The sequence below is a fragment of the Mytilus trossulus genome, chromosome 12 (assembly GCF_036588685.1).
Source record: "Mytilus trossulus isolate FHL-02 chromosome 12, PNRI_Mtr1.1.1.hap1, whole genome shotgun sequence".
NCBI lineage: Eukaryota > Metazoa > Mollusca > Bivalvia > Mytilida > Mytilidae > Mytilus > Mytilus trossulus.
The window spans coordinates 35,249,299-35,268,804 of NC_086384.1; the positions used below are offsets into that span (position 1 = coordinate 35,249,299).

General features: G+C 32.5%; 2 protein-coding genes across 2 annotated transcripts in view; both read right to left on the reverse strand.

Annotated features, from left to right (window-relative positions):
• The window catches only part of LOC134692404 (uncharacterized), a 30,510-nt gene extending 20,653 nt beyond the window's left edge, over nucleotides 1–9,857 (reverse strand). The window contains exons 1-10 of the mRNA XM_063552854.1: nucleotides 9,853–9,857; nucleotides 9,256–9,422; nucleotides 6,811–6,938; nucleotides 5,781–6,033; nucleotides 5,103–5,274; nucleotides 3,776–4,019; nucleotides 3,234–3,351; nucleotides 2,495–2,670; nucleotides 1,646–1,805; nucleotides 1,053–1,250 (exon numbers count right to left, since the gene is read on the reverse strand). Coding sequence (XP_063408924.1) covers nucleotides 1,053–1,250; nucleotides 1,646–1,805; nucleotides 2,495–2,670; nucleotides 3,234–3,351; nucleotides 3,776–4,019; nucleotides 5,103–5,274; nucleotides 5,781–6,033; nucleotides 6,811–6,938; nucleotides 9,256–9,422; nucleotides 9,853–9,857 — 1,621 coding nt within the window. The remainder of the gene's footprint in view (nucleotides 1–1,052; nucleotides 1,251–1,645; nucleotides 1,806–2,494; nucleotides 2,671–3,233; nucleotides 3,352–3,775; nucleotides 4,020–5,102; nucleotides 5,275–5,780; nucleotides 6,034–6,810; nucleotides 6,939–9,255; nucleotides 9,423–9,852) is intronic.
• A 52-nt stretch (nucleotides 9,858–9,909) lies between these two features.
• The window catches only part of LOC134692405 (uncharacterized), a 30,143-nt gene continuing 20,546 nt past the window's right edge, over nucleotides 9,910–19,506 (reverse strand). Inside the window, exons 24-32 of the mRNA XM_063552855.1 lie at nucleotides 18,513–18,741; nucleotides 17,146–17,343; nucleotides 14,529–14,835; nucleotides 13,631–14,044; nucleotides 12,883–13,009; nucleotides 11,989–12,083; nucleotides 11,059–11,244; nucleotides 10,436–10,616; nucleotides 9,910–9,997 (exon numbers count right to left, since the gene is read on the reverse strand). Coding sequence (XP_063408925.1) covers nucleotides 9,910–9,997; nucleotides 10,436–10,616; nucleotides 11,059–11,244; nucleotides 11,989–12,083; nucleotides 12,883–13,009; nucleotides 13,631–14,044; nucleotides 14,529–14,835; nucleotides 17,146–17,343; nucleotides 18,513–18,741 — 1,825 coding nt within the window. The remainder of the gene's footprint in view (nucleotides 9,998–10,435; nucleotides 10,617–11,058; nucleotides 11,245–11,988; nucleotides 12,084–12,882; nucleotides 13,010–13,630; nucleotides 14,045–14,528; nucleotides 14,836–17,145; nucleotides 17,344–18,512; nucleotides 18,742–19,506) is intronic.

Here is a 19,506-nt window from a genome sequence, read left to right on the forward strand (position 1 = left end):
GGAAGGAGAAACTCGATCATTTATTTGAGATGTGGGCCAAGTACCAATCAGGACAGATAACAAGAGCAAAAATTGTTCACTTTTTGGGCTTCAAATACCAAGCTAAAACTGACCTGTAATTGTAATGACAGTACTTGATTTTATTTCTTTTAGCTGTACATAAACTTTTCAACACATTTCAACAATGTGCTATGAAATGAATTTTAAACTTTTAAAACCCGTACAAAAGAGGAAGGGTTTAGATATATAATAAAAGCGCAAATGTCCATTTTTAAAAAACGCAAATGTCCTATGTTTTGAAGCCCAAGTGTCCACAAAAAAAAGCGCAAATGTCCTATGAAAAAGCGCAAACGTCCCTTGCTGCAAATATAATTATCCTTCATATGCAAAAAAACTCACATTACAAAAAAACTACAGCAGTAGCCAAACCATCAAGAATGAGATAAATGGCAGATTAAAATAAATTTATTGTCTTGTAAAATAGCAGAAAATAATCGGACTAGATCACAAATAAAATGTGCAAATTCAAAAAAAGAATGTCATTCATTTGCACGAAGAAAATTATGTGTTTTAGTATTTTTTTGCCACTGATTTTGTTTAACAAATACTGAATATTCTTTGTTTTTATTCTCCATTTTTCAACTTTGCAATATATAGGGAGATAACTCAGATAATGTATCTTTTTTACTGAAGTGTGTCATGAATTTACCTATATGTACTGTCTTGGAGCATGAAAAAGGTCTGATGTTTCTTATTTTTTTTTATATTTTGAAATCCCATTATCAGAGCTGTTTCAATTTCTATGGCTTAGTTTTCTATGAATTTTAATCTATTTTCTTTTTTCATTGAAATAATATTTTAATCAGAAAGAAAAATTTCCTTCAGTTCTGAAATACTCTTTTGTAACTGGTCTGTCAGCTTCAACCAACACTATTGGCATTGACACCACAGGTGAACTTTTAAGGCCAGCACTATTTACTACTATCAAACTAACATAGAAAACAGGGGAATTGGTGACATTGATACCAGGGACAATCCATAGATATATTTGCCTGCTTTGTCAGCTTCCACCACAACTATTGGTGTTGACACCACAGGAGAACTTTCCAGTCCTGCTCCATTTACTGCTATCAAACTAACATAGTACACTGGAGTCTTGGTGTCTATGTTACTAACTTCTAGAGACAATTCATTAATATATTCATCTGTTTTAAGTCCTACATCTGTCCATGACCTTATATCAGTTCCATCTAGAAATAAGAAAATATTTATAATAAAACCTGCCACAACAACCATCTCAAATCAGAGGTCATCATCATGTCATTGTGAAACATTTTGTTGATATGGTTTAACTTCTTTAATCTATCCCCTTGTACCTACGAAATATCTATGTTCTGGCAAATTACTTCAGTATTGTTCTTTATACTGCAACTGTGCTGTTTGAGCAATCAACTGCATAGATTGTATAAGCATTTATTTGTACTCATTTGGAAGCAGGATAAAATAATTGGCATAGCATGTGCAAATATTTTGTATATTTCAAGACAATGTATATTTATTCTATACGTATAACTTATAATTTTTTTCCCGATAAAAATGATATTAGCAACTGCACTGTAAAGGAATGTGTGTAAAGGAACTTTACCTGGTGAGGATCCAACAGCTATTTTGTAATTAATCACCCCTGACTGATGATCTGATGCTCGCCATGCTGCCTTAATACCTTCTGTATCTGCTTGCCAAACATAACCATAAACTGCCTGTTCTTCATCATCTGACAAAGTGTTGACATGAAGCCAATTTATCTAGATAACCAGAGTAATAACATTAATAATTCTATACAATTAGAATTTTTCAATCTCAAAGGTGTGAATATTTTGTAAATATTTAAATGTATTTTTTTATTCATTTCCGTAAAAAAACTTTTTTTAAGACTGTACAGTGACTTATAACCTGTTGCGTACATGCATACCATTTGAACTCTAAAGTTGGTTTCACAAAAGAACTTAGGACTAAGATCGGTTGTCAGTATACTGAATTGTTGACGACTTAAGATCAATCTTAGTCGTAAGTTTTTTTTATGAAACTAACTGGTTGTTAGAGTGTTCATTGGTAATCATAATGAATAACCTATATTATTATCCTATTTTATTCACATTTCAATCTTTTATAACTTATGTTTAGAGGATCACCTGAACTAGACAAAAGGTCAATATTATTGGGCCTAAAATAAAATATTGTTTGTTTCCCCAATCCCGACCGACCCTGCAAAATTGGTGCTACTCATAAAATTTTATTGTCAAAACTAAGTCAAATATTATTTTATTCATTTTGAATTTTCAGGCTTACCGGATCGTCTGATATTTTTCCAGCTTTTTGGAAAAATAAAATTATTTCCCATCCTACCTACCCACACCTGGCTTGGCAGGGTCACGATTGGGGAAACAAACAATATTTTAATTTAGGCCTTGGTTATTACTCATTTGTTACTCACTGCTGGAGGAGTTCTGTCTACTATTACACCATTTGTTTCAAAAGCTGCCACAAATCCTGCTTTATTTACAGCTCCTATCCTGATACTGTATACAGCACCTTGTAGTAAATCTAGACTGGAGTCAATGAATTCATTTACAGTCTCACCATCAAGCTGTATCCAATCATTTCGCCTTGCTATAAAACATAATATTTTTACTAAAGTATAATTAAGCTGAATAATTCAAGCCTTTCCCATGATTATTATCAATTCTAAAAAGAAAAGAAAAACAAATATTTTCCCACCTATTCAAATATTTCATACAAGTTTATGAAATTTTATCAAAGAATTCTTCTGTTAAGCCTTTCCCATGATTATTATCAATTCTAAAAAGAAAAGAAAAACAAATATTTTCCCACCTATTCAAATATTTCATACAAGTTTATGAAATTTTATCAAAGAATTCTTCTGTTACATTGAAGACCCTTTGTGGCCCCCGGCTGTTGTCTGCTTTAACACATTCCCTATTTCCTTTCTCAATTTTATTTAGTTTTTATAAAAAGCTTGGGGGGACAAACATACAGATGATCAAGAGTATACCATAACAGTGGCAGATCCAGCCATTTTAAAAAGGGGTAGTTCCAATCATATGGTCCTATCTAAACAATTGATCGTCCAAAACTTTTGGATACTCCACTGCCATAATAAATCTTGTTTATCATGGGCATATAAAAAGCTAAATTATGAAACAAGTAAATACCTGGAACAATTTGTGATCTAATACTTTGATGACGTTGATAAATCTGTATTTTAAAATGATCTAATCCAGATTCTTCATCAATAAACTTGAAATTTGATGATAACATGGTGGTATTGGACTACAAAAGAACAAATATTTGTAAAATGCTTGGCTGTTTTAAAATAAGCCTGAAATATACTTCAGTACTCATGTTCTTCTGATCCATTATTCCTCTATGGTGGTCAGAAGTAAACTGTATAACAAATTTATCACACACTGGACTTTTTCTTCTGTGTTGTGTTGACAAAAAACCCAATGAAACACAACAACATGAATAGAAGACAGTAGGTGTGACACCATGAACCCTCTATGAAATTTACTAACCCCCTACAGATCCATAAGGGTCACCATGTGACAGTGTTAAACCAATAATAACGTGCTAATTTACCCACTATTAATCAGCTGTAAAATTTCAAAACTTTTCCCAAGAGATCTCTTACATTTTTGGTTTAATTTGTAGAGTAAAATGATTAAATAGAGAAAAAAACAAACTAAAGAGAAACCTGAAATTCTAGATCCTCATGTTGAGCTAACCCATCTCCTAGATATACCAGTTTTGGAGGTGTCAGATCTACAATATAACCATCTGTCTCATTGATGATTGAGTTAATAGCGCCATTTGTAGTACGTAAATAAAGTTTCACTCTGTCCTTATGTTGAAAATGGAAATTCAGCCATTTCATACTCTCCGTCATATTAGAAAATGTGACAAAATCTCTTCTAGTTTTGAAGTTTTCTGTCAAATTCCTGAAATAATGTAAAAGTTTATTAAAATAATATTGAATTTTGTTTTTAAAAAGATCTAAAAACACTCCTTTAGCACTTTCTATATCCAAATTTTACATGTGTTTTTTTTCTAATAAGAAAATTACTTAAATAAAATGCAAATTAATTATTTACTTTTAATAAAACCGCGGACTATACAAGCCTTTCTATGGACAGGTCAAGATTATTGTTGTAAATAAAATAAAGTATGTAAACTTGTTCCCGTCCGACTACAACACTTTGTTCAAGTATAGCAGAATACAAGCAGATACCAGTTAGTTTGTAAAATAGTAAATATGAAACCGAGTGCGGTAGGCAGAGGCAATAATCTACTTCCTGTTGTTCTGGTCAATGGTATCGGAACAATGCCGCTGAAGCGTCATTTTCCAAAAACAAAACAAGTGAAACTGTGAGCTACTGCTCACTGATGATACCCTCGCCGCAAGTGGATAATATTAATTGTGTAAAAATATGCAAGTGTTCGGTAAACAGGAAGTTGTCGAGTGATAAATCTGAAAACGCATCACACAGTATAGCTGACTTATAAAAATCCTGAAACCAAATTTCAGAAATCCTTGTATTGTAGTTCCTGAGAAAAATGTGACGAAATTTTTTAACTTGGTTATCATGTGTAAAATCATACAAGTGTTCGGTAAACAGGAAGTTGTCAAGTGATGAATCTGAAAACACATCACACGGTATAGCTGACTTATATAAATCCTGAAACCAAATTTTAGAAATCCTTGTATTGTAGTTCCTGAGAAAAATGTGACGAAAATTTTCAACTTGGCTATCATGTGTAAAATCAGACAAGTGTTCGGTAAACAGGAAGTTGTCAAGTGATGAATCTGAAAACGCATCACACGGTATGGCTGTCATATATAAATGTTGATACCAAATTACAGAAAGGGTGGATGTGTAGTTCCTGAGAAAAATGTGACGAAAATTTCATGGGACGGACTGACTGACGGACTGATGGACTGACGGACAGACTGACAGACAGAGGTAAAACAGTATCCCCCCCCCCCCCTTTTTTAAAGCGGGGGTATAATAATTTCAACATACGGAGCTACTTGAACTTGCACATCATACTGTCTGATGGTTGATTCAGGATCATGGTAATCTCTCCATTGAACCTCTACTTTAGCTGCATTACCAGAGAACTGGATATCTGTAAACCCTGTCTTGTTTCCATCCACAACATGACCAGAAACTGGCTCAGTTAAGTCCACAGTAACTGTAAAACAGCATGAATATAATCATATTAGTATAAAGTACTTTGAGAGTCCATATATATCATTACGTGAAAAATGGACATTTCTTAGAAACCATTTGGGAAAATATCCCTAATGTGCCTCCACTTGAGGAACACAAATGATGTGTGTTAACAAAATATCTCTGTGTAGTGATATTGGATATGCTTCAAAATTTTAACAAGTGACTGAGCTTAACCATTTGTGTTGATCTGGAAATTTTAGATATGGACTGAGCTACAGAAGAAAACGTTACCATTACGGCCTATGGAGAAACAATTGTGCATATTGCCCAATTTGACAATCAGACATATAATTTGAGAAGATGTATCTAAAATTTGGCGTTTTCCATTTCATTGGCCATAATTTTGCCTAAACTTTTTTCGCTTTATCAATAATTATTTTATAATAATGTAATCATATGTAAGCTAGACCATTGATGAAAATTATGCTTAATATTAAAAGTTAAGCTTAAAAATATGCAGTTTACCTCCAGTTGAAATAGCGGACACATTTTTCTGATTGACAGCTCCATTGAATGCCCACAGAGTTGTGAAGTAGGTATGTCCATGTTCCAGATAATTTTCAGGAGTGAGTTCTACACAAGCTTCGTGTGTTGTCCTGCTGTATTCTGTCAAGTTAGCAATGTCTGTTACATTTATCTGTTTGACAGAACTAACACTAACCAAATACAATCCAATACCAGACTCAGGATCATAGAAATGTAACCAGTTAGCACATATCTGAAATATTATATAACATGAGCATTTACATAATGACCATTTGTTAATTTTAGGCACCATTTTTTTCTGGTCTATTATGGACTGTTATAATGTCATATAATGCTTTTTTTTTTATCATTGTATACAAGTTCAATTAGTTCAAAGTTTCAATTATGTCAGACTGAGTATTTTTGTCACATAATATGACATAATTTTTCAGTGTCTACTATAATGACCTTTCCTAAATATACTTTTGCACAATGTCTTTTGTCCTTTCACTATAATGGATGTTGTTTTTTTGCTGCCGATTGATATGTTCCTATATAATGTGGATTCATTAATATTTGTTGGATACCAATTTTCGTTGATTTCGTGGGTACAGTTTAACGACAAAATCAAATGTTCAACGAATCACATATTTCCAATAGACTTGTATACAGACTTCAGAAAAAACCACGAAATTAAATATCCACAAACACGTAAATTTTCTTTAAACCACGAAAATTGGTACCCACAAAAATAAATGAATTCACAGTAAGGGATAAATAATTCCACAGTATTTTCTCATTTTACTCTCATTAAAATTACCACAAGGTTAAAAACAAGTCCTTCAAAATCACAACAGACCAGTTCAAGAAAAAATGCTGTGTGGTCCTCTTATAATATCCATCAAATTCAATGCTTCAATTTTATCATATGACAATAAACGAGCTTCAAATGTTTGTTTTAACATCAAAATCAAAGCTAATGAAATGAAATGAAGACTTAAGTTGAAGCAAATCTATACCAGATGCTTACTTTATCAGGATATTTGGTATACAGCAAATCTTCGCCATAGATAGGCCCATCCATTACAACTCCAGAGAATGGTGGTGTCTTGTCAACAATGATGGCATAATCAGAAACACCAATAGTACGCAAATCAACTAAAATAGTCAAAACAGTGTGTTGTACTACATTTCGGGACAAATTATATCAAATTATAGAAAACTTCATCAGCTCTAACTCAAAATATGGACAATTCTAATAGGATGTCTTGAAATCTTTTGACAGCTTCAGAAGTGCTAGTTTTTATCCTTTTTTCAGCTGGACCAAATCACTACTTTCCTTTAAAATTCTGGACCCCAATTTTTTTACAGTGTAATTTATCCCCTTACTTGCAATTTGAGGCATAAAACATGGAGAAATAAATTTGGAAGGGGGTATAAAAAACTAGAAGCTCTCAAGAGCCTGTGTCGCTCACCTAGGTTTATTTGCATATTAAACAATGGACACAGATAAATTCATGACAAAATTGTGTTTTGGTGATGGTGATGTGTTTGTAGATCTTACTTTACTGGACATTCTTGTTGCTACAATTATCTCTATCTATAATGAAGTGACCCAGTAATTACAGTGGAAAATATTTTCTAAAAATCTACCAAAAATTTATGAAAAATGTAAAAAATTGACTATAAAGGGCAATAACTCCAAAAGAGGTCAACTGACCATATCAGTCGTGTTGACTTATTTATAAATCTTACTTTGCTGAACATTATTGCTGTTTACAGTTTATCTCTATCTATAATATTATTCAAGATAATAACCAAAAACAGCAAAATTTCCTTAAAATTACCAATTCAGAGGCAGCAACCCAACAACAAGTTGTCCATTCATCTGAAACTTTCAAGGCAGATAGATCTTGATCTGATAAACAATTTAACTCCATGCCAGATTTGCTCTTTATGCTTTGGTTTTTGAGTTATAAGCCAAAAACTACATTTTACCCCTATGTTCTATTTTGAGCCATGGCGGCCATCTTGGTTGGTTGCCTGGTTCAATGGACACAATTTTTAAACTAGATACCCCAATGATGATTATGGGCAAGTTTGGTTTAATTTGGCCCAGTATTTTCAGAGGAGAAGATTTTTGTAAAAGATTACTAAGATTTACGAAAAATGGTTAAAAATTGACTAATAAGGGCAATAACTCCTAAAGGGGTCAATTGACCATTTTGGTCATGTTATTTGTAAATCTTATTTTGCTGAACATTATTGCAGTTTACAGTTTATCTCTATCTATAATATTATTCAAGATAATAACCAAAAACAGCAAAATTCATTTAAAATTACTAATTCAGGGGCAGCAACCCAATAACCAGTAGTTAGATTCATCTGAAACTTTCAGGGCAGATAGATCTTCACCTGATAAACAATTTAAATTTTGCCAGATTTGCTCTATATGCTTTGGTTTTTGAGTTATAAGCCAAAAACTGCATTTTACCCATATGTTCTATTTTTAGCCATGGTGGCCATCTTGGTTGGTTGACCGGGTCAACCGACACAATTTCTAAACTAGATACCCCAATGATGATTGTGGGCAAGTTGGGTTTAATTTGGCCCAGTAGTTTCAGAGGAAAAGATTTTTGTAAAAGATTACTAAGATTTACGAAAAATGGTTAAAACTTGACTATAAAGGGCAATAACTCCTAAAGGGGTCAACTGACCATTTTGGTCATGTTGACTTATTTATAAATCTTATTTTGCTGAACATTTTTGCTTTTTACAGTTTATCTCTATCTATATAACTATTCAAGATAATAACCAAAAACAGCAAAATTTTCTTAAAATTATCAATTCAGGGGCAGCAACCCAACAACGGGTTGTTCGATTCATCTGAAATTTTTACAGCAGTTAGATCTTGACCTGATAAACAATTGTACCCCTTGTCAGATTTGCTCTAATTGCTTTGGTTTTTGAGTTATTAGCCAAAAACTGCATTTTACCCCTATGTTCTATTTTTAGCCATGGCGGCCATCTTGGATGGTTGACCGGGTCACCGGACACAATTTTTAAACTAAATACCCTAATGATGATTGTGGCCAAGTTTGGTTTGATTTGGCCCAGTAGTTTCAGAGGTCAGGTGAGCTAAAAATTGGCAAGTAACCCACTGTCAACACTTAGGGACTATATTTGTGGACAACAATTGTGGTCTTGGACCTTTCAGACTCAACAATAATTTTACAAGACTGAATGTGTGTGCCTGTAGCTAAGAGTGAGTTACTGTTACATATTTCTTTGTCATTTTTTCCATACCTAAAACTTTCTGGGGGAAAATCTATGTGTATTCTTCTTATTTACTGGCACTGATTGACAAACTGAAATGAAAATGCCCATCTGAATCTAACAGTAGATTTAATCTTCTGCAACTAGCCTATTTTTTTTAATGCAACTATTTAGCAAACAAATTTCAAATTACAAGTACCATTATTAACTGCACGGATTTTCATCCAGATTGGAACACCATCAGTTAAAATTTTAACGAGTGTAATGTTTGGATCAAATGACAGTCTGGTCCATCTCATCTCAATACAATCTCTCCTTGTTCTCCCTAAACATACATCATTGTAAGCCAATCCTGAATGTGGATCACTAAAAAATAAAGAGACATATTAGGTTCAAATGAAATTTGTGTCCATCTCAATACAATCTCTCCTTGTTCTCCCTAAACATACATCATTGAAGGCCAATACTGAATGTGGATCACTTAAAAATAAAGAGAAATATTAGGTTCAAATGAAAGTCTGGTCCATCTCATCTCAATACAGTCTCTCTTTGTTCTCCCTAAACATACATCATTGTAGGCCAATCCTGAATGTGGATCACTTAAAAATAAAGAGAAATATTAGCTTCAAATGAAAGTTGTGTCCATCTCAATACAATCTCTCCTTGTTCTCCCTAAACATACATCATTGTAGGCCAATCCTGAATGTGGATCACTTAAAAATAAAGAGAAATATTAGCTTCAAATGAAAGTTGTGTCCATCTCAATACAATCTCTCCTTGTTCTCCCTAAACATACATCATTGTAGGCCAATTCTGAATGTGGATCACTTAAAAATAAAGAGAAATATTAGCTTCAAATGAAAGTTGTGTCCATCTCAATACAATCTCTCCTTGTTCTCCCTAAACATACATCATTGTAAGCCAATCCTGAATGTGGATCACTAAAAAATTAAAATTACCGGTAAGCATATATTTTCCAATTTCAAAAGAGCTAAAATCTCAATCCTGCTTTGCTATTATTACGCTAACCTGTTGTTTGCTATCTCATCAATTCAAATTTAAGCATTTAGTCCCTGCAGACTAATGTGCTTATATTTTAGTTTCTTTTGCTAAAGTTGTTTTTAACTCTGCCTTTTTTTAAAATACTCCATGAATTATTTTATTGCAATTAGTCCTTTTTTGTTCTTGAACTTGAAATAAATTTTTTAGATTGCAAAGTGTTTTTCTAACTTATTCTACTTTCTATATAAACTACTTCAGAGCAAGTGAAGACAAATTGTAAGCCTACAACCTTACATAGAGGAGAGTAAGTAAAAAGAAGAGAACCTAGAAAAAGTTACATTTGTCCTCATTTGGTTTAAAAGGTATTATAAAAGTACCTGGAGTTATGTTTAGCTGTGAGGTTATATGTGTTTTCGTCATATCTAATATCATATATTTCCCAGACATGAGGAGGTGAATTGTCCACTCCCAGTGGTTTTGAATGACAAACTGTTGTGGCTAGTGGACCTCCATATTCTACCTCATTTAAAGCTCTAACTGTTATGTAATACTTGTCATCTACAATATTAAAAATTAATTTAGTAATTGATTTTTCAATATGGATCTTTTAATTGAAATGAAATATAATTTTGTTGATCATCATTTAAAAAAACACATTCAAGTACAAAACATGTTACAGAAATATTGTTCAGCAACAAAAATTTAGGTACCTTATGTGTTTTTCATTTTAGACAACCTTTTTTTTTTTAAACCAATAGATTTATAGCTTTTGATTCTGATTACTTTTTAAAAATGCTGTCACAGTTGATTACTCATTCAAAATAGTATCTAAACTAGATTCAAGGACTTATTTGATTGCAATTGCTCAAAACCAAAAGTTAGATGAACTTTGACTGAGAAAGGTGTAGTCTTATTTTTTGTAAAAAAAAATCATTGTGGAAATTTTTCAAAATTGCACAAATTAAACTATTTCCAAGGCCATTATATTGAACATATGTACCTGGCAGCGTTTCATATGGAGCAGGAATGGGATAAATCATAGCATTGTGGGGCCACTGTGATTTCTCAAAGAAATGTTTGTGTGGATCATGATGTGGATGTATCAAGTCCTCACACACTGCCATTCCAACATATATGGTATAACCCAAAAGTCCACTCTCTCTATCATTGAATCCATCCCAATTAGCTGTCAAATACATAAACCATAGATGAAATAAGAATAATGAAAGGATTTAATAAAGCTTTGTATACTAAAAATATTAATAATTTGTCTGTTTGCTTTTTATGGTATAACCTAACAATCTACTCTCATATTCAAGTTTGCTATTATAAAGATAACAATGAAACCATAGATGAAATAAAAATAGTGAAAAGATCACAATGAAAAGCTTTGACTTATGTAATCTTAGCTATATATAGTGTCATAGCAGCTTTTAATAACTGATTACATATTACTTTCCAGTTCCTAAGGAAGAGACCAATATAAAAATCCAAAATGATTTTGAGCCATGTTTTAAGTTTAAAGTTTGAATTACTCCATTCAAACTGACCAATTGTTAAATTATCTCAGCTTGACTGTAAATAAAGTTAGTGAGCAGTGTGATGAAATATTTTTTCCACAAAGTTCTAAGTAATAACAATGAAACTTCATAAAATATATTTGATAAAAAAAAACCTCAACAATGGTAGACTGTATCTTAAACCTTTCGTTTGTCTTTGAAAAGCTGACCATTAATCTATGTTAGTCATTGAGATTTTGTTGACTTTATATTAGAGAAAGAAGGTGAAAGAAACCTGGTTCTTATTAATATTTGTTTTCATAATCATCAGTAGTGCGTACATGTCTCTTAGTCAAATTTGACCTTTGGAGGATACAAATTCTTTGTGTGTCTTTCAAATATATCTTACATATTTTATTTTAATGTCTTACCTGTTATGTATGTGTTAATTCTTGTGTATTGAAGATCTGTCATTGGCTCATAACCATTAAACACAGCCTTAGATCCTTTGCCATCAACTATCAATCTGCAAAAATCCATTTCCTTTTTAATTAGGATGTAATTGTATCAACCTTATTGCTAAAATGCAGCCACTGAATTTGTTTGCACCATTCCAAAGTCAGAAACCTGATGTTTAGGGATTGTTGTTTGATGATGTCTGGTTCATAAGTGTTTCTTGTTTTAAATATAAATAATTGACCATTGGTTTTCCTGTTTGAACACTGTTTTACACTATTTTTTTGGGTGGGCCCTTTATAGCTTGCTTTTTGGTGTGACCCAAGGCTCCATGTTGAAGACCTTACTTTAACCTATAGTGTCTATAGTCTTTTATAAATTATGTCTTAGATGGAAAGTTGTCTCATTGGCACTCATACCACATCTCCTTATATCTAGTTCAGAATTCAGGACAAATCAAGTCACAAAGTCCAATAAAAATGTAGACTTTTCTCTTGTCTGTCCAGAATATTTGATTTGGTAAATTTTCTTATGATCCATTAACAATTTGTTTCTCAGATGCATGCTATTGGGTAATTTTTGAAACATGCCCACAACAGTCAATGTGTAATCAATTTGGTTTATGTTTAAAATAACACATGATTTAAAAGTTAATGCTTCTCTACCGGTGTTTTTTTTTTTTTTATAAATTTTGTACTGTTATCAAAAATTAAAAAAAGCAAGCTTGAAACTTGGGTTGGCAGATCAGAATAAATGTCTTTGCCTTTAAACCAATCTGAAATAACTAGAAAACATCAGGAAAACGTAGAATCTTAGGTACTAAGATATGTATCCAGACAAGAAAAGACCCTACTAATTGACTAACAAACCTGTGATTTTTAAGGTAAGGATTCATCCCTCTACAATGAATAACCCAATCTGGTCTGTGTTCTTCTGGGATTAGTGACAAACAGTCAACATGCTCGAGGAAGTCTTGGCTGGCATTTTTTATTTCTCCTGTATATAAATTCAGTATCAATTTAAATTCATTCATACATCAAAAAGCTGAATAAGATTACTATATTTACCCCTTTGATAAGAAAGCAGAGTAGAGAATATTGAACAAATTTAGTAGGGCAATCTATGAAATTTTATTATCAGTCAAATTTTTTATATATGATTAAAAAGGAAACCTAGATTTAGTTCCTTTTACTACTTGTGTTTGTTTTAAACCTTTCAGGCCATAAACCAAATTACATAACATAACTAGATTTGTCCAAAAGAAATGAATGGATGGATTAAAAAAAAATCTGGAGCCCATTTAAGGATTTGAAATCTAAAAATGAAAGTCTGTATATTAAACTGTTATTTTTACGAAATTTTGAAAGCCCAAAACCTGTATTTTGGTACAAGAGTAGCAGAACCAAACGTAATCTAGATTTGTTACCCTTCATAGAAGACTCTCATACTTTATATCAACCTAATATGTGACGCTGCTTAGAAAAAAGTCTGTCTTCTAGTGGCACAAAAAGGAGCACATTTAGTTTTGCTAGTACTTCAGGTTTGTCAGTTAGGTTTCACTAAGATCTATCTATGATGAGGATACCATAAAAGAGCAACAAATAAAAGAGTACATACCTGTAGTGGGTGTAGTCAGATCAACAAGTACACCTTGGGTGTTTATAAAAGACAAATATCCCAAGTCATTAACAATACGGAAATTAACATACACTAGTTTATCATGTTCTACTTGAAGTTGATCAAAGTTAAATTGCTTTGTTTTTCCAACACCAAGTCTTTCATAGTGATAAAAGTATCCTGAATGAGAGAGTTTAAAATGATGTCCTTCGATTGCTTCAACAAGTTCACACATTCCATTTCCGGAGTTGTAGTTAAAACTCATACATTTGGTCGGAGGTAAATCAGCACATAATCTGGCACAATCTCCGGGGGAATGTTGAAAAGAATCTTTACCAACTTTTGGTCCAACCAACTTTCCTCTACGTTGACTGGTGAACATTCCCAACACCTGTCTATTCAAAGGATCAGACTCTAATGTGAAAGAAAATATCAATACATAAGCAAGAGTGTACATGATGAAATATCTTATGAAGATGTGGCATGAGTGACAATGAGACAACTCTCTATCTAAGTTGCAATGATTTCTTTAATAATTACAATTGAATTTTAAAACAAAGGGGTTGGAGTCAAAAGTGAACTATGCATTTAAATGTTTAAAGAAGTAACAATTTTCTAGACTTTGTCAAAATAACAAAATGAAATATTCCCTCAAATACATTTTTCTTGGTTTAAAGATACTTTAAGATACCAGCATCATAACTTATTTGTACTATTTCTCAGATACTATATTCAATAGGTCAACTATATTGCGGTGCATTGAATCTTTGTTTTGTGTATATGTCTGTCTTGCAGAATTTATCTGACCTTGACCTCTTTTCCATGGATTATTGTTACTCATCAAAGGCTGTTTGTCACATGTGAATGACAAGAAATTAAAATAAAACCCTACACAAACCTGCTGTTACATGGTTGATGTTGCCTTGGTCTAGCCTGACGTCATGCCATTGAACAACCTGATCACCCCATATGTCCTTTCCATAACCTAATGCCACTTTTGTTTCTACAAGCTCTGAGTCTTCATATACTGTAATTGAAGCTTTAATAACTGATGGATTGCTGGTAGTCTTGTAATCTTCATCAAGTCTGCCACCAGGTGGGGTTATATCATATGTTGATAGGTAACATGAAGCTTTGGACTTTTGACCTGAGTCATTCTCTGCAGTTACAGTCAAATACAATGGCACACCAGTTGCTTTTAAAACCTAATATAAAATAAACCAATATTTCAGTCTGGAAAAAACAAGGTTTATTTACTGGTTGAAATTGGGCTTTGAACTAGCTGTTAGTTACTGAATATTCTAAGGTTTGTACTTAATCCCTTTTGTCATCTTGCTAATTTGTTTTGGGTTGCTTAGTTCCATTCTGACTTTTACAATTTGTTTTATGTTTGACACAATAACCCTACTGATCAAGTTTAAAGAAAAGGATATGCCCTCCCAAACATGTTTAACCCTGCTACATTTGCTAAATGTCTGTGTTTCCAGTGGTTGCTGTATGTCACATTTTGTTGCATCTGATATACAAAGTTTTCTTGCTTGAATAATTATCCAACATTTTGTCATCTGCTTGCCTTTCACTGCTTACTATTCATTCTCTGTTTTCCTCATTGTTTTGGAAGACCTGTAGTCCTTTCACTTCCTTGTCTATGCTCATAACTGTTTTTACAAGAATTTTTGAAAGTATATTACAAGTCTTTCATAATACAATCCTAACTAAGTTCCAATTAGAAATCTTGTTTGACCTGAAGTTGAAAATGATGACGAAAAAACAATGAACGTTTTTAATTAATAAGTTGACATATTCAAAGATGGAGATACTGTCAACAAATGCAGACAAAAACCAATATCTGAAACCTCAAGGTTTTCTTATACTGAAAGCTTATATTCTGTTTTTTTTATGGATGTTTTTCTACTCTGATGAGTAAAGCCATTAATTTTCTACTGATTTTTAGTTTGTTCTTATGCTGTGCTATTATGTAACAGCCAATATATTCCGTCAGTTACTTTGTTTTGGCGGAACTTATTTCCTCCTGATAAAACTTTCCAACTAGTTGTTTTATTCTGAGTGCAGTTAGTTTTTTTGGTTGAATTGTTTCATCAGGGATTTCCATGACCTGTTTAACGATGGCACTCGCCATCGTTCAAATGTCTTGCGCCATCGTCAAATGACTCACGCCATCGTTCAATTGTCTTACCCCATCGTTCAAAACTGTGATCTTTTTATAGCCTGATGCCATTTTTTTAGCAATTATAATCAAATACATGTAACTGCATAACCTTCAGGTTTTTTTTTATAGTATAATCCAATACAGTTCTTACGCCTGAGGGATATCCGGATTAAGATCGCTAATCACTTGTACCTGAGCTTATACAGGTAGATTAACAAACCAGACAGGAGAATATTATCTGAAGATAGACGATTTATTTGTCGAATTATTTAACTAAGTTTCCCCAAATGCTTTTGATAATTCAGATTAAATAAATAAATATACCAGTTACAAAGTTTAACAAGTCGAACACGTGCTTTCATTTTGACTTATGCAATCAGCATCCCCCTTTTTAAGAAGTACAAAATATGACGTAAAACAGTAGTTATTATTTTATTGCAAATAACTCTAGTACTGCTGTATTGTAATGATTATATAGAATCACTTTAAAAGTTAAAAAGTAAAAACGTAATTCCAAATTCATTTCATAGTTTACAATCAAATTGATACATCTGTGTTTCCGACTCTAAAGATGCATGTTGCAAAGCATCAATTTGCTAGATATAGTCATTGAAAAAAATTTCATTTGACAACGTTTGCTTTACAACTCTTTTTAACCTTTAACATAACCCGTATGACTCGTTTTGTCGTTGCTGCAAACCAGCCATACTGAATTTGACAATGTCCGTGAAAAATAAGCTGCAAGATTTTTAACCCCACAACAATTACCAAAAGTAGCAAGAAAACTACATGGGGACCTTCATGATAGCTCATTCTCAACTAAGGTAAAGGGAAAAGGAATGAGGGCCTTGCCTTTGAAGGGTTACAAAAGGCAATTATTGAAAATATATATACTTCTATAGGGTATTTATAATGAAAATTCAAATAAATATAATTTTAATAAGCAGTGAATTAGCATGTTCACCTATCTTTATGTGGAGGGATGAAATACTTTCGATCGCGCTACACTGTACAACGTAGATACGGTTTATGATGATAAAATTTCCTCCATCGTTTAATTTTCATCCATGGAGATCCCTGTTTCTTATTTCATATTTATACGTCAGGGCCTTTTCTCATTGATGAAGGCCTTATATTGCATACATTCACTTCATTTGAGCTTTAATAGATATTTTACTCATTGGCAATAATACCACATCCCCTTATTTTCATATCTATGTTTAAGGCAAACCACTTCTGCCAAAAGTCTGACCTAAAATCCAATTCAAAAACTTCTTATGATTTGACTGTAGATGGACAGACTGCTAAACTGAAAGAAGGAGTGCACACTTTTAAACCCACTAACCTCAGACAATATTGTAGCAGGACCTGCCAGCTCTTTCTTGTTCAACACATCTGTTCCCCCAGGAATAGTACCAATATCCAGATATAGATTAACACCACTTCTATCATCACCAGCATGGATAGACACTTCAAACTTGGGCTCAGTGTAATCTTCATATGGAATCTGTCTAACCAGACACTTAGCTGATGATCTCTTTTTCTGAAATGGGATTAACATATTTTTTAACCAAAAGTTCCTTGAAGAGGATCTGAGTAAATAATTTTAGCATTGCTTTCTCCAAAATGAGAGCCTGCTTAGCCAAGCAGCAGTTAATACCAATACTAATGCAATCTTTAAGTAACAATTCTTTTCATTGGCAAAAAATATATTTGAAATATAAAAGGATTGCCAGCACAACTGCTTACTATTAGAAACAGATAGTGCATGTCCTAGAATTTTATAATAATCAAGAAATTTCTCGTCTGATTTGTTTTACATTGTCTTATCAGGGCCTTTTGTAGCTGACTATGCGGTATAGGCTTTGCTCATTATTGAAGGCCTAACGGCGACCTATAGTTGTTAATGTTTGTGTTAGTTTGGTCTTTTGTGGATAGTTGTCTCATTGGCAATCATGCCACATCTTTTTTTTTTATTAAAGAGGAAAGTTTACAAATAAAATTCGAAGGATCCAAAGAATAAGGTTTAATGAATATTTGCCTTAAATAAATATTGAATTGAATATTCAGGACTTGATTTATTTCAATTCCAAGATAGTAGATTGTTATTTTAAAGAGTAAAGAAAATATTAAGGTGGTACCCAACACTTTCAATAAAATTAATTTGGCTTGTTTAATTTTCATAGATTTTTTACCAAGTATTTACTTTGACCTGTTGACAAAAATATAAAAATTCAAGAAATTTGAAACAACCAATTGATTAGAAAAATTACACTGGTTATATAGCAGTTTGACAAACACTAATTTTGATCATTGAGAAGCTTAAGATTCCCTAAAAAAACAGAATGTTATTAAAACGTTTAGCTGATTTTACAGAGTTATCTCCCTGTAGTGTAAGGTACCACCTTAAGTCCATTTAACATAATGAAAAATTCTAGGTACACAAAATGTACTGGCAAACATGAAGACATCTGACAGATTAAAAAAAAACCTCACGTCTTACAACTCATCACTACCAAGCCTCTGACTAAATATGATGTCATTTTGATCACTACTACCAAAGAAAAGTGGGACAAAAATACTCCCTAAAGTGGGTTTATAATATAATCTTTAATACATGTAGAATCAATCTGGGCAGATACAATATTAAAAAAAAAAGAAAAAGAGAAAAAAAAAACATTTCTGGATTTCATATAAAAAAAACTTAATTACCCTTCCACTGCCAGGTTTGTCAATAAATTCTTCAATTGCTGGTGCTGTTTGATCTTTTTCATCCTTCCTCTTGTCAATGATCTTTGCTCTTATGGTTGGAGTTGAATAAGACCAGAGAGTCGTTTTGTACAAAACTATGGTTTTAGAAAATCCCAAAAATTGGAGCTCTAAAGTCACTAAAGCCAGCACCTTTATTTTTAAGGGTGTCAGCTCCAGGTTCATAGTAATTCTAGAGAAAAAAATAATGAGTGTCAATTTGCTTTCATAAGCTTTATTTTCGTGATTTTATTTTTAATCATTCATTTTGGTCTAGTTTCTCACTGCATTACCATGCATTTCTAGATCTGTTACAGTCGACTCCACTTAATTGCATACTGCTTATTAGCATGATTCGGTTAATTGCATACTTTTCTCCTGCACAAAACCATTTTTCATTCATCTAATGTTAAATTGTCCGGTTATATGCATAGTTCTACAAGTGGCCTTTCAGTAAATTGCATGTAAAATATTTGTCAGCTAGATATGCTTTAGTTAAAACTGACATTTACCCGAAAAACAGCAATTTGGTATATTTTTCTTGAATGCATCATTATTTTCGTTATTATTTCATATTTACATTTGAGTTATTTAAATCAAGTTATAAAACAGTTTCTTTTGTGTTTAAATGATGGAATTTGATTTTAAAACAAGTGAAACTGCGAGCTACTGCTCACTGATGATACCCCCGCCGCAAGTGGATAATATTAATATTGTAAACATATGCAAGTGTTCAATACCACAGGAAGTTGTCGAGTGATGAATCTGAAAATGCATCACACAGTATAGCTGACTTATATAAATCCTGAAACCAAATTTGAGAAATCCTTGTATTGTAGTTCCTGAGAAAAATGTGACGAAAATTTTCAACTTGGTTATCATGTGTAAAATCATACAAGTGTTCGGTAAGCAGGAAGTTGTCAAGTGATCAATCTGAAAACACATCACACGGTATAGC